Genomic DNA, 15,345 nt, shown 5'->3' with positions numbered 1-15,345 from the left:
ATTCCAAAATAGTATTGAAAGTATTGCGATACTTGAAAAAGTATCGATACTTGGTATTGCAGAACAAAGTATCCGATCCGATATTTTGTCCCAGCCCTAATGTTCAGCAGTGTGGCTTTAAATGATAATAGAACAAAGTCAAAACCAATGTGACACAAATGTTTTACTAAAAAGTATTTTTGAGGAATTAACATTATTGTTGTTCTATATAAAACATTCACTCAGATGTAAAAATGTGTCACATAGATAGTCTACATAAACCCAGCAAATATAAGAAAGTTTGCACATGTCCTCTTTTTCTTTTCTTTTTTCAACAAAACAGCGATGAACAAGATACAAACAGCAAAATATTTTGACAATTCAACTTTGGCCTAAACAAATAAACATCTACAACAAATTACATTCACATAAACACAAGGCCTTTGTCTAAAAACAGTTATACAAACGAGAAGTAAAAATATAAAACATTTCCCTCAGGCTTTCATGTGCTAAATTTACAGATAGCTTCAGACATTGTTAAAGCAGCAACTGGTTATTTAAAATAATACATAGCAAAAAGCTTGATTCCCACTTAATCAAATGAAAAAAATACATTCGTACAAAATAAATATTACAGCACTCTTAGTGAATGTGTGGCCATTTACAGCATTTAAAACAAGGTGTCAATGCCTTTTGTAGCTAAGGAATTAACATAAAAGCTTCATTATATTCTCTACAATCTGCCCATACAGTAATTACAAGAATTTATTCGAATTAAAATAAGCAAAGCAACTACATCAAGGAAGGAAAAGATAAAGAAAAGTTATTTGAGTGGTTCAATTTAAGTATTAAGTATCAATTAAGTATTTTCAAAGAAAAAAAAAGGGAAAAAAAGGGTAAATTTTTGGTGTATACATGTGGATATGTAATCACAAATCACCCACTGTCTAAAGAAGTAAACCAATTATAATTTAATTAACAATTAAAAACTAGGGCTGCACAATACATCAACAAATGATAGCATTATTAGCAATATCCATCTCGCAAAAAGAAGCAAAAAAAATATCGCAAGGTCACTGAGGTCTGTCTGACTGAGGTTTGCACATTTTTGTCCTCGGTGTCCAAAACAAAAATGATAAAATCTTGGTTTAGTCATGACAACTCTAATTTAGACCTAATTTAGCCTTGTTTTGGTCACGACATGGACCAAAACACTAGTTTAGTAAAATATTCTATCAAAATAATGTGATATTGTAATGGCAATGTTTAAAAAATAAATAAATCTCATATTGTGTAGTTAAAAGTTCAAATATTTTCCACTCTTCCACAGTTTGATGCAACAGCTATAATAAAAAAAAAAAAGACAAAGTAAAAAAATCTGGAAATTATCAGCTCGTGAAACCAGTTGTTCACAATCCCATCTGCATGTCAGCGAAGTTGAAGAAATGGTCCACATCCCGCGAAGACGTGTTTTTGTTATCGGACACAAAAAACTAAAAAAAAAATGAAAAGAAAATGTTTTAATGACACTGAATATGCTGGAGAAATAACAGCAGTAGATTTACATGTATTTCCCATAGAAATCTGTAACAGTGTTTAGATATGTTTTATGTGACATCCTTGGGAGGTCAAAACATTAGCAACCACCATGGTAACGCTTGTTTTTTTACATAATCTCATCAGAAAGTACTGACTTGGAAATATGACAAGTGAGCTGATCTTGTAATCGCTAAAATAACTTTATATTCACAAGTGTTATTGTTGTGTCACTCTCACCTTATGTAAAAGAAGAAAGTGATGCCAATGAACTACCTATTTATTTAATACATTTTGGAGTAAAATGTCAAGTGGTGACGTCACAGCTCTACTTCCGAGTCCCGAGATGTGCGAGAAACTACAAAAAACTCTTTAATACCACAATCAATATTTCTGAAACTCAACAGAGAGTTACTGAACATACTTATTTATCAGGCCCATTAGCCACAAATGCTGTACCGGCTGCTATAAAAGTAATATTCACCAAAATCGGTACATCCGGGTTAGCAATAAAGTACCATCTTATCTTATCTTTATCTTAAATGCTATCAGCGCAGCAGCTACGCTAACAGGTGACTATAGTAAATATTACTTTTTTAGCAGTAGGTGCGGCATTATTGGCTAATGAGTCTTAGAAATAAGTAGGTTCAGTAACTCTCCTTTGAGTTTCAGAAATATTGATGGTTGTTTTTAAGAGTTTTTTATGTATTTTTCTCGCATATTTGCCGGTCTGCTAGTACCCGGAAGCGGAAGTTGTGACTTCACACTTTACAACGTATTGACATCTGTGCAAAATCTCTTTTTAAGCACAGTATTGTATTTTTAAAAAAAATAATATTTGGAATACAGTTCATAACTAACTCAATGCAACAGATGCAACTTTACCTTGGTGCCACTGAAGTGTTCGTTGGCGATGCTGTTACAGGCTTCAACTACTCCCTCTCCGTTCAGCTCCATCGCAATCACTGGACCTTTGGAGAAGTGTTTATAGAGAAGTTCACAAATTTGCACACTGCACTTTGCAGAATATTGTCATGCATTTGTTGCGAAAGGAATGCAGTAAGTGCATAATTGTGTTAGTCTAAATGACAGCTCCGCTTAAATGAATGTAAACCTGTTACATCAAACAGAAGCCAACAACATTGAAATTGCAAAACTCATCAGCACCGGCTATAGCAGCAGTTGATGGTTAGACTAGACCCAAGCAAGGTTTTACATACATATACTATTGTAATTACGCTATTGCAGCTTAAAGTGATAGTCTGGAAGTCGAAATGTATTACAAATTTTATAAAATGTGCAAAATCGACATCCTGATCTTGCATTTTGATGAAAAGTAGTAATAATAGATATATTATATTTTGTTAAGTCCCTCCTTCCCGGATCTCTGCAACTATTGCACAATTTAACTACATTAAATTGTGCAATAAACTGAGTGGACTGTCCAAGAAAACACTGTGCTGAAGGTATTCACACAACCAACATGATGCCTTTTTGTTGGTTCCACTGAAACGGAGTAAAGGTCATGTGGTCAGTGTAGTTCCTTCTGCATTTGACCAAATCATTGCTTTAAAATCTAGTAATGTTTGATAAGTTGGTGAAGGGATAGACACACAAGATCAATATCTCAAATATGGATAGTACCTGTCGTGATCCACTCCACCAGGCCCTCTGTGTTGGTCTGAAAGACCCTCTTCGCGTCTTCAGGCCGCATTGAAACCTCTTTAGTTTGAATTAACACAAAACCTTTCGCCGTGGCCTAAAAAAAGCAGATGTTGTAAGTGTTACACACAGCTCATGCTTCACTGATAGAGTCATGCATATTTGGCAGCAACACAGCCACTTCAACAATGTTTAAACCGAAACGTAAGTAGCTTTGAGTTTCAGTAGTTGCTCTCTGTTTGTAACATACTATGTAAAGGAAGAGAAAAGATCACTTTCCATGCATTGCTTCTTCTCACATTCATTAGCAATATCAAAATTATCATTCAGCTGATGCAACTTATTTTAAGCTTTCAGCAACTTTTAAACTTCCTGCTGCTTAAGCATTTCGGGGAAATTCCCAAAGTTTCAGTTATTATTATCTTTCTGAAAGGCGCTATACAAATAAAGCTCTTCTTCTTCCTTATGTAACCATGGTGAAACAATATGGTGGCATTCCACAGGTGGTATTCTCACTTTCTCATTAATTATTGTCTAAAGAACAAATCTCACCTCATCAAGAAGTTTGCGAGCATTTGGAGTAGAGTAATTTCCAGCAAAGAACACAAATAGACAGGACTCGTCGCTGTCTTTTCTCCTGCCTCCTTTTGTCAGAGGCACAATGCTCCGATCTGGTTCAGTGAAGATGTGGACTGACTTGAATTCAGACTCAGGATCCGGTAAAGGTACATAGTCCAAAACCGCTGCAGTCTCTGGCAACAGGCTCCAGTTATTTTCCCCTGACACTGGCGTAAAATCGTGAATGTTGCTCCAATTGTTGTTGAAAATACTGAGTCCTGCATCCTTGAAGTGATAGGCCAACTCTGGGTAGTAGTACTGAAAGCAGCTGAACTTCATTCCTGTTGAGGACTCTATGATGGGCTGAGTGGCACAGCACAGAAACACGTCCATCTTTTTGCAGTCTCTCGTGCGAAACTGCTGACAGGCGACCACACACTTGATGTCCTTACAGTCCCTGAAAAACACACTGCCTTTGACAGGTCCGAGGAAGATGCGACAGTTCACACAGTCATCAATGGTAATAGTCGCAGAGTGGTCGAACACATAGATGTTGCAGTTTTCACACTCTTGTATGACAAATTGTTGGCCGTTCAGTTTGCCTGGCAACCTCCCCACAGTCACATCTTTAAGCCCCGTGAGCATGTAGTCCTTAGGGTCAACCTGGGCAATGGAAAACATTATGTTATGCTTTGTGCAAACTGGGAAGTGACTCACATAACATTAGGGCACAGTGGGTAAACAAACTGTTAATAAGGTAAATGTACACTTTAAAACCAAATGGCCTATATCTCATGTGGATTAATGGTTTCACCAGCACGGAAGTCAACCCCCACATCACCTAGCTTTAGATAGTGCAAGCCCTGTGCTCGGAGGTGCTGTCTAATAATCCGATAATAGGCTAAGGGTGGAAGAATGGAGAGCCTTATGTCATAACAGAGCAGTGTTGTAAGGGCTTACTAAACATGGTAAGGCAAACTTAGGTAAGGGATGTAAACATAAGCTTGATCTATGACACTAGATTTGCGAAAGGTGGAAGTTGTTTAGTCACAAGACTAGATATGACCAACATAGCAAAGGCGTGGGAGTCAAGCTGCACCATAAATGGCCACATTATCGTTATTGCAAGACTAAGTGGCAGAATAGCCATATTGCACTATATTTTGCTAAATGTTTGTGAGAGCTCTCAGTCGTACCGGAATCTATCTATGATATTGGGAATTTTATAACACATGATAGCATAGAAAGGGCAATTTCGTCATGTTCACTGTTTAATGTTTAACTAATACTCTTGCAAATATTTAGTAGCTACATTTGTGTCTAATTTAACTTAATGTACCGTGTTGACATAGAATCAGTATCGCACATCGAGCCAGTTATCGAATATCGCAATTTGAAGGTTTAAAATTCCCATGTAATACCACAATAGTCGTTTTTTTTTTTTTTATCTGATCGGTTCACAGGGAAGCATATACACTTCCTTCACAGTGTATTTCTTCAGTAAAGGTGCACTCTTGTACCTTTTCGCGTTTGTCCCAGCTGTACTGCTTCGGAGGCTCGTCGGTGTTGTTGCCAAGGGGAACCGCGTTGCTTGTCGTGTTGGTTTCGACAGTCGTGGTCGTCGGCGTCGCTTCTTCTTTTCCTCCGGACTTTCTCTTGGATTTTTTCGAAAAGAAGCACCCCATTTTGGATTCCGATCCGGACCCCGATCACACCCGCCCTTGTAAAAGTGTCGCAAGGTAGAGAAACAGGAAAAATGTGAGCCACTGGGCTGCAGCTTACGTGCACTAGAGTTGACAAGATTTTTTTTTTTAAGCTTCCCGTTTACTCAACCATTCAGCGCCGCTGCTGCCCTGACTCCAGCCAATCAGAGCGCTCCATAGAGTCACGTGCTCACGATCAGGAGGCGTGCGCTGGAGGCGTTGGCGTAGTTTGTACAAAGCTATCGCCACCAAAATACAAGGTTTAAAAAAATAAATAAAATAAAATAAAAAAATACAAGGTTTTATTAGGGTTTTTTTTTTTTAATTATTCACTTATTTTTATTCAGGCACAAAGCTAAGAATACGTCTGACAGTGTCTTTACCTTATTTTTATTTTATGTATTGTTTTTTTTTTTTTTATTCATTATTATTATTATAGCCTATTTAAAATCTTGGGTTATTTTAGGTTATTTATTGCTAAAAATGTCTTCCAGGAGTGTACCATTGAATAACCAAGTTTAATTTGAATGAGTCCCCAGGTCACCCTTGTCACACATCTCTGGAATGTGCCTTTACCACAAGAATCTACGAGCCTACTACTGCAAAAATAACAAAGTCATTCTGATAGGGAACTAGGAAAGTAGGCCCCTGAATAGCTCTGTATTGAGTGCTGAGTATGAGTATAGTGCCACAATTCTAGGTATGTGCATTGAGGTCTACACAGGACATGCACAAACCACAGCATCACGATAACCAACTGTGACTTTTAGTTTCAGCGGAACCCAAAGAGGCCACACATTTTATTATACATTTGCATTCCAATAGTGATTTTATTAATGAATACAAACCTGACTCAGAAAAGTGGACCTGAACTTGAATGTAACATGTGAAGTAAAGAAGGCTGTAGCTCATAAATGCGTAAATCAAAACACAAAACCACTTTAACCTCTGCTTGGTCTTGGTTTCCAGATTCTGACTTTGGTTTATTCTGTGACACATTATCGGTGTCATGCCATAGATAAATAAATACAAACTTTCCAGGAAACTATTCAGACCTGCATGTGCAAAGATTAGCCTGAAGAACCTGTTTGAACGGGTCAGCCCCTTGTATACCCCACTGCTTTGCACCACCCAACAATCAGAGGGTTGACTAAAACCTCTTCTGGTTGATAGGATTAAAGATTTTGATGTAAAATTTTAAAGTACATTTTTAGAGATTATAACATTCGTACCACTAGCCAATACAGTATGTTATTGATCCATCTCAAAGTGCACTGTCCATGTTACAGCGTATTCAATCATTATGGTTGTCAGGCTTGATAGGTTCATTATCTTCAAAATGATCTATGGTGCTTTACAGAATGAAGGCTTCTATTATGGTAAAACATTAAATGGTCTATTGACTATTGAGAAGGATTGCACTTATGCTGATGTTGTATGCATTGTTGTTGTGTGTCAGGCCATGGCAAAAAGGCTATTATATCAACAACTTAAAATAATCCTTGTTAATAGAAGACATAACATCAAATGATCAAGCAAACAAACAGGCCTCAGAGAGAATATATTTTTGATTAAATACAGATACTTGATTCAGGGTGATTATTGGGCCTCCCTAATAGTTTAAAGGGGGGGGGGTGTTATGCAAAATCGACTTTTTCAAGCTTTACATCATGTTATTATGTCATTCCCTCATTAAAAACATGCCTGAAGTGTTGCCTTGTCACATTCACGTATTTTTGAGTAATCTGTAAAAACTCTGATGGCGGCCATTTTAGGGATAGGTTTGCCCGAGTCCTCCTAGGAACGCCCCCACCTCCTGGAGACGCCTCCGAGCTTTCGTCACCAGCCGAGTAACCAACCACTGCTCCTCAGCAGAACCCCCTCCCCACTGATGCCACAGACAGCGTGTGGAGGGGGCGTGTTGGAAAGGGTCAGAGGTTCTTAAAGAGACAGAGGCCTATTTCAAGACATTCACTACAGCCATTTTGAGAGAGACATTTTATACAAGACAGTTATTCTAATTTACTGCATTTAAAGACCAACAGAAGGTTTTGTCATCATTGTAGTGTGATATAGACCGGTGCTATGGGATTGAAAAAAGCATAATACCCCCTCTTTAAAGGCAAAATGTTATTTTATAAACACAGCCAGAGCCTCTTTGCAATATTGAACTAATATAGCCTACTATTCGTGAGAGTCCACCCCCTGCCGCTCCTCCACAGCGGATGCTTGCTTCAACTTTTTCTCTTTTCTAAATGCTGACTTATGTTTTTTTTCTCTGGATTCGTGGATTTCCTGTTTTGTAAGAATCCCCAAATGCTTGAACTGCAAGATCATCACTGACACTGTAGCGGGAGGACAGTGAGTCAGTGGGGCGAAGGGGGGGATACGCACGATGCAACTCGATCCAACCAAACCGCACGAGAGCAACGCGCAATCTCTCACTTTCTACCCTCTTCCTTTGCGCCTTTCTCGCCTCCATCAAAACGCAGTGTGTCTTTAAAAGGCTGAGCCGATAGCGTTTAAACATGGACTCGTTTCGCCGGTCGGCATAGCTGTGCGTAGCCTCCAGCAGTGACATGGCAAATCGGTGCTAAATGCGTGCGCCTTCCTGCCGGGATAGCATCAGTATTCGTGCGTCGTGCGCTATAGGTGGCGATGCGAAGATACAGGAGTAGTCACGGTGCGCGGCTGGGGGTATGGAGGATGCCCTTGGTTTTCGCTGTGCTCGTTTCTGGGCTGTCGTCGGGAGGGAGAGCCAGCGATGCCATGGAGGAACTTGCCACGGAGAAGGAGGCAGAGGAAAGTCACCGTCAGGACAGCGTGAATTTGCTCACATTCATTTTGCTGCTGACTCTTACCATCCTGACCATATGGCTGTTCAAACACAGACGGGTCCGGTTTCTTCACGAGACCGGGCTGGCAATGATTTATGGTAAGGCTTTACAGGTCACATGTTGCGGCTTTTGAACGCAGCAGACAACATTTTAATGAAATCGATTGGGATCATTTCTGATAGGGCGAGCAGTGCAAAATGAAAGCTGTAAGAGAGAGATGACGGATCTCACATGGAGCCTCGTTTTTTTTTTAGTTAAAATCTCATTGGCTGTCGTTTGTTTAGTTGGAGGTAGAAAGGAAGTACATATTTCCCATTTGCTTAATATCCATATTGATAAAACAATGTAAAAAAAAAGCAATATGTTCACTTTTGCTACAAATGGCATAACAATAGCCCATTTAATTAAATGCATAGGCCTGAATTTATGTGTGGCTGATCAAAATGCTTTGTTACACTTAATTTAGGCTTACTATTAATCATTGACATTTAGACTTTGGATCGATTTGGTGCTTTTTTGTGCATATTTTTTCTCTCTCTCACCTTTGCTATAGCTTGATGACCTGCTTTCACCTCAAAGTAGACATGGGAATCCCAAAAGGGAAAAAAATTAATGTAATTTCTGCCAAACATGTGTTTGTACCAAGTAATGTGCTACAATTGTTTACATCTGGTGAACTCTGCCCCCCTTTAATGATGCCAGAAACAAACTACGAGGCCATTAGTCAACCATTAATCTGCTGAGGTTTTCTTCCACTGTTCATTATTGTATCTGTGAAATGAAGAAACATTTTACCTTTAGAGAGCAAAGCACAGTTCAAAACCTGACTCACAGCTGAAAATGCAAGGTTAAACAAGGCAAGGCAAGTTTATTTGTAGAGCACATTTCATACACCAGGCAATTGAAAGTGCTTCACAGTAAAATTACAAGAAAGCAGAGAAAATCAATAAAACATCAACAAAAAAGTTAAGCAATTACAGTAAAAAACAAGAGTGCAGATAAAATGCTTTCAGTTATGTTTCAGTTTCAGTCATATGCACGAGTAAAAAGAACTGTTTTCAGCCTGGATTTGTCACATTGTCAGAATTGAGGCCTGTCTCACATCCTCATTGAGACTGTTCCCAATTTTAGCTGCATTAAACTGACACGCAGCTTCACCGTGTTTAGTCCTGACTCTGGGAACCACCAGGAGACCCCTCCCTGAAGTTCTCTAACATGTCAGAGATGTACTGAAAAGACTTGTGCACGAGTAGAGCTGTTTTAAATTCTATTCTCTGACTAGTTAGATTTAAGACTGCATCACATCTTAGTGATAATGAACAGAATGTTTTCAAAGAACTGACCTTTTCTTTATCATAAAAACAACATAATCAGTCAATAAACAAAGCAGCTGAACATGTCTTAATTAAGATGTTTTTCTAACATAAGTTTTGGTCTTAATTTAGTCAGATAAATGAAGAGGGTTGTATCTGAAAAGGCATCTAAGCTTTAAGTAACAGGTTAGACTTACCAGAGCATTGACACTTTGTATTTAACATTTTGATAAAGGGCTTACTTCTAATTCCATGGTTTGTCATATGTTTACTGATTCTATTGGATGCATGATTCAAATTCCCTTTATTATCCGTTATTTGTTAATGAAATTGCTACTTCACTGGTGTAAAACTAGGATTTATAGACATTACCCCATCAAAATAAGCACTGATTACAAAAACGTAAAAGTCTGCCGCATGTCACTATGTCAAATCAAATGTCACGTGTTCCTGAAAACAGAAATTGCTTGTGGTGAAACCGTCTCTGTGGCAGAATGTTCACCCACTGATCAGGTGACTCAATCCCACTTCTGGCATGTGCAGGACTTCTGTGTGTCCTTGGGCAAGACATTTCACGCCCTACTGTGTGTGTACGTTGGCGTGAATCAGCCCTAAAAGCAACCGAAATGCGCCTTGCCTCAGGACATGCATATGCTTATATAGGCGTAAAAAAACGGTTGCTGCTGCTTCATTTGAGAGGGGTATTGGCTCTTTCTAAACCAGTGAGTGAAATGAAGGGAGTGGTGCCACCCGCAGTGATGTCTGTTGAGAGGATTTATGTTCTCTAACAGGGGCTGCCTTATGCCTTCCTGCAGAATTTAGCTCCTCTTCTGCCCCAGTGTCTCTACCCTCTGCTCATTCTTCATCCTTGATCTGTCGCTCCCTCCCTCCCTCTCGCTTTGCCATCCCTGCGACTGTGGCCTTGGAGAACAAATGAGATTTCGACCTAATAAATCTTACCATGAGACTCTGTGTACATAGGGATAACACTTAAGGAGACTTCCACACTGTAAACAGCCATAACCCCTTGTTTACACTTATACTGAGTTCAAACATATTTGAACTAGTCCTCAATTAGATGGTAAATCCATCGCAAGAGTGAACGTGACAGTGAATGGTTGTTTCTGGCTAGTGTCCAGGGGTCTACTCCACTCAAGACCGACAGTTGCTGGAATAAACCCCGTACACATCATTATTTAAGTAAAGTTAAGTCAAATAAACAAATCATGAAAATACATACATTGCATTTGACTAAACTGCTGTACATACTTCTTCTTCTTCTTCTTCTTCTTCTTCTTCTTCTTCTTCTTCTTCTTCTTCTTCTTCTTCTTCTTCTTCTTCTTCTTCTTCTTCTTCTTCTTCTTCTTCTTCTTCTTCTTCTTCTTCTTCTTCTTCTTCTTCTTCTTCTTCTTCTTCTTCTTCTTCTTCTTCTTCTTCTTCTTCTTCTTCTTCTTCTTCTTCTTCTTCTTCTTCTTCTTCTTCTTCTTCTTTTATGATTATGATTACTATTTGTATTTTTATTTGTATTTTTTTATTATTATCTTTGTTATTTATTATTCAATTACATTTCTTCAATAGGTAGCGTTCACGTGACATCACAACATTCTAAAGAGCCTATAGTTTAACATTGAGGTTGAGGGCAACTGACGGTAACTATGGTAACGGTGGTAACTGACAAAATGCATATTTTTATGTCTTTCTGTTTTGGCTCATATCTCAGTCATTACTGGAGGAATCCACATGAAACTAAAACTGTCACAAAGTTCATCGTCTCCTCTGTCGGCACATATGAGCTAATGTCCAATTATTATCTCTAAAAAATGTGAAAAAGTGGTGACAATATGCGAAAACATGACCGTGATGTTGTCCAATAGAAAGGACTTTCAGACAAAAAAATAATATCACAGGTTTGTGAATCCAATCACGATCAGATACTGAAGAGGAAAAACATTTGTCAATTTTCGTTTTGGAGATTTTTTCCAAAAACTGCATTTCTCCCATAGAGTTGCATTGGCCCTGCCCTCCATCTGACATTATGACATCATCACATTCTAAATCGTGAACGCTACCTATTGAGTGATTGAACTATTATTATTCCGCATACCATGTTTTGTACATTGGAATTTGAAACTTTCACTCATTAATCATTTATTAAGAGTTTAGTTTATGCAAATCAGCCGCATGGGATGACATTATGGCCTTATGCATCAATGCATTTTAACCTAACATTTGTAATGTTGGGTAATTTACAATTACAAACACCTTTAACACCCGTAAAGGTTGTTAATGTGTACAGTTTTGTTTCCCACCCACTGCTAATTGTTTAACCAGAAAGCCCCATACTCTGGGTTACCATATCCTATTACTAAAACCAGTGCTAAATATATGACAGTTATTTCACTATAATATCTTTCCTCAGGTTTGCTGGTGGGAGTGATTCTGCGTTATGGGATCCCTGCCACCAGTTATCACAACCAGACCCCTCTGAGCTGCTCCCTGAAGGAGGGACCGGCCAGCACGCTGCTGCTCAACGTCAGCGGAAAGTTCTTTGAGTACAGCCTTAAAGGAGAAATCAACCTGAAAGAGATTCACAACGTGGAACAAAACGATATGCTCAGAAAGGTGGGCAGCAGAGTTTAATTGATATGCACCACAGCAATGTGACTGCTTACGTATGATTAGTGTTTCACAATATGGTTCTTATTGTCACTCAAATGCTCCTGCTCGCAGTGATGCCACATGTTCTGCTGGTTCAGTTTTAACTGGCTAGGAATCTCTATGTATACTCTCGACCAAACCTATAGCTGAGGTTGTGTCGATGGTTCCTCGGCGCTGCACTGTGTTTGCCTGTCAGCCACTGCTCATGACATTCTATAGCCCCTTCCTTACATCATCAGTGACATCAGCTGGAGGCAGGAAGTGATCAAGAGAAATAAGATTAAACTAAAACTAGCGATTATAAGTCTAAAACTACAACGAAAAAATTTGGTGATATAGAGTTCGGGAATGTGATGTCGTATCACTAAGCATTATGGGATTAGCAGTAGTTGTAAACCAATTGAGATTTTAAAAGTTAAAATACTGTAGTTATTGTTCACATTGAAACACTTGGACACCACAGTGTGTCCGCTAACGGAGTTGTTCCACGGCTATTTTCTCCACTTTTTATACTGTTTTTAGCTAATGTCAGTCATGGAAATGTATGCTAACAGCTGCAAATATGGCAGATCTCCATGGTAACTGTGGAATTTCCCGAACTTGATTGTGGCTTAAAGAGACTATATACAAGTTGGTCATTTTATGCTCACTACTGCCACCTTAGGTCTTACGCATAACTGCAACTTCTATATTAAGCTTGTGCATGAGCTTGTGATAGACTGAGGTCTATTATTTTTAAATGTATTTCGCATCGTCCCTTTATGGTGCAAGAACCAGAGGAATGACATTTGAGACGATAAAGTAAGGTTAATCTTGACCATCACAACAGCTACAATGGAGATAGATAGGAATCTAGCTTACCGCCTCCAGCTAAGCGCAGAATGTGTACAAACAATTAAAGGGTCTATTCACCTTAGTCTGCCCCGCCCACTTTTTCCTCTTTTTGCCTTGTCTCGGCACTTAGGTTGTATTGACACTTCTGGTCAAACGCGAAACCCGTTCATTTAAACGGTGAACGAGGGAAAAAGTTCTCCGCTCAAATCTGATGTTTAGTCGATTGATTTGTGTAAAATGTCCAATGTTCATTTGCACCAACAAGTCAACACTGCACCGTTTCTCTGCACGGCCTAAAAATGACTTTGTTTTCGTGTAGTTACTGATTTTATCTTGAGATCTCCAGCCCCATGTTAACTGATAAGAGAAAAGGGGCGGGCTCAATTCATGGCAGCGCCCACGCGAACTGCCGGAATAAGGTGAATAGAGTTGGGGAATGTGATGTTATATCGCTAAGCATCTCCACTTTTTATGCTGTTTTTAGCTAATGTTAGTCTATGGAAAATGTATGCTAATAGCTGCATACATTTGGCGGATCTCCATGGCAACTGTGGATTTTCCCGAACTCTCTACAATGTCGCTCTATTCGAGATTGTATATACCAATCCAAGCAGAAACTGGCCAAAAACTCACAAGTTTAATGGATTTATGAATTTTGAAGCTGCTATCACACAAGGGCTCCTATGGTAACAAATAACTTGACCTGTTCAGATTTTTTTTTAATTGAAATTGCTTTTGATTTCAGTAAATATGAAGTACAAGCTTTAAAATGTATTGAAACGATGAGTTGCATAATAATTTGGAACAGTAGATTTTGAGGTTTTTACTATACTATTTATTTTGGAAAAACTGGGAGGTTTTTTCAACCACATTTTAATGATCCTCTATCAGTTAAATGCTTGAAAATCATGCTGACTCTCATTTGAGTTGACAATTTAGAAAATCTTAGAAAAATATAATTTGCATAATAATTTGGAACGCAGTGTAATTTACTGTATCTATAGACATAGTAGAGACATCCTGCAACATAAATTAGGATCAACCCAGGTATTGCAAAGTGAAATACAGATTGTCAGTAATTCAGACTAGCTATTTACTGCTTTTAATAGAATGGCAAAAGTAAGGCGTAACAGGGCAACAGCGATGTTATGAAGCGGTTCATAGACGGAGGTATCCACAAATAAATTGAATCCAGGACACAACCGGAGGTGTCTGCAGGGAATAGAAACTTCCCCAACAAAAAATAACTTATTATACCTTGGGAAGGACGCTCTAGTCACATGCAGCACCCGGTCACCCATCAATTTTCACGCAATATTCCGATCGCTTAATGCTCATTTTGCTTTCCCTTTGTCACAATCCTCACCAACTCTTGCTCTCTTTTGCAGGTGACTTTTGACCCCGAGGTGTTCTTCAATATATTGCTGCCTCCTATTATCTTTCATGCTGGATATAGCCTTAAAAAGGTGAGAGAGACGTGTGGATTTTCTAAGCCTCTTAAACATGGTCTTGATACAGTGTGTGCTGCCACCACCTGATGTCTTATACCGCAGATGGTTGGCAGAGACAAGCTTTCATAGGCCGCCGGCTGCAGCAGACTGTAGTGTTGACTGAGCACAAGTGGCTCTTCAAGGGGAAGTCCAGAGCAGATGTCTTTCAGTTCCTCTTTTGACGTTTTGTTTTGCACAGGAAGAAATGTCTGCAGTTCAATTGGGACAAAGTTTGAAAGTTGTGCTGCGATTTCCTACTGTAACATCAATGCCTTTATCCCACCTTATGTAAGCCAAGTTCAGCCCTGAGGCAGAGCGTTTCAGTGGTTCGAGCGTTTGTTCACAGATCCAAATGTCAGGGGATCGATCCCAGCTGACACCTTAGACTTAGACTGATCCAGAAGAGGAATTGTGTTGGCATGTTGCATATTTTTTTTAGCTCTGCAAAGTGTTGTGTGAGTTGGCTTGACACTTTACCCACTTTGCTACGATGTTGGTTTGGAATATGTTGCGGGGATTTGATATTTTACTGACAATAGACATTACCAATTGGAATGTGTGTGATTAGGGAATAAACAGCAGATTAAAGCAGTACTAAGTAACTCTTGCCCCTAGAGGCCGTAAGAGCAACTGCAGGTGTCGTAGCAAGTTACGATTTTTTAACTTATTAATTGTCTTGGAGAGTAAATACTACGCTGACAGGAAAGACGAAGGGAGGGAGGGATATTGTACATCCAATTATACAATGGAAATAATTTTTTTCACTAAAACTTGG

At 39.0% G+C, this 15,345-nt stretch overlaps 2 protein-coding genes across 2 annotated transcripts in view; one reads left to right on the top strand and one right to left on the bottom strand.

Annotated features, from left to right (window-relative positions):
• Positions 1–1,072: 1,072 nt before the first annotated feature.
• On the bottom strand, positions 1,073–5,553 carry rp2 (RP2 activator of ARL3 GTPase). The gene is made up of 5 exons (XM_079575103.1): positions 5,256–5,553; positions 3,730–4,398; positions 3,160–3,274; positions 2,401–2,486; positions 1,073–1,472 (listed from the first exon to the last, which is right to left on the bottom strand). The coding sequence occupies exons 1-5, from the start codon at positions 5,418–5,420 to the stop codon at positions 1,389–1,391; spliced, it is 1,119 nt and encodes a 372-aa protein (XP_079431229.1). The 5' UTR covers positions 5,421–5,553; the 3' UTR covers positions 1,073–1,388.
• A 2,135-nt stretch (positions 5,554–7,688) lies between these two features.
• The window catches only part of slc9a7 (solute carrier family 9 member 7), a 53,609-nt gene continuing 45,952 nt past the window's right edge, over positions 7,689–15,345 (top strand). Inside the window, exons 1-3 of the mRNA XM_079574911.1 lie at positions 7,689–8,373; positions 12,008–12,210; positions 14,469–14,546. Coding sequence (XP_079431037.1) covers positions 8,097–8,373; positions 12,008–12,210; positions 14,469–14,546 — 558 coding nt within the window. The 5' untranslated portion in view covers positions 7,689–8,096. The remainder of the gene's footprint in view (positions 8,374–12,007; positions 12,211–14,468; positions 14,547–15,345) is intronic.

This window comes from Gobius niger, assembly GCF_951799975.1.
Source record: "Gobius niger genome assembly, chromosome: 17".
NCBI lineage: Eukaryota > Metazoa > Chordata > Actinopteri > Gobiiformes > Gobiidae > Gobius > Gobius niger.
Note: the sequence above shows the minus strand (reverse complement) of the source record. Positions and strands in the feature narration are given on the sequence as shown.

Excerpts from the sequence above, each read along its gene's own strand:
- rp2 (XM_079575103.1), bottom strand. The coding sequence starts at position 5,420 with ATGGGGTGCTTCTTTTCGAAAAAATCCAAGAGAAAGTCCGGAGGAAAA. Across the intron at positions 2,487-3,159 it reads GGTGGAGTGGATCACGACAG|GTCCAGTGATTGCGATGGAG; the intron begins GTACTATCCATA and ends ACTTCTCCAAAG. Across the intron at positions 1,473-2,400 it reads AACACTTCAGTGGCACCAAG|TTTTTTGTGTCCGATAACAA; the intron begins GTAAAGTTGCAT and ends TTTTTTTTTTAG.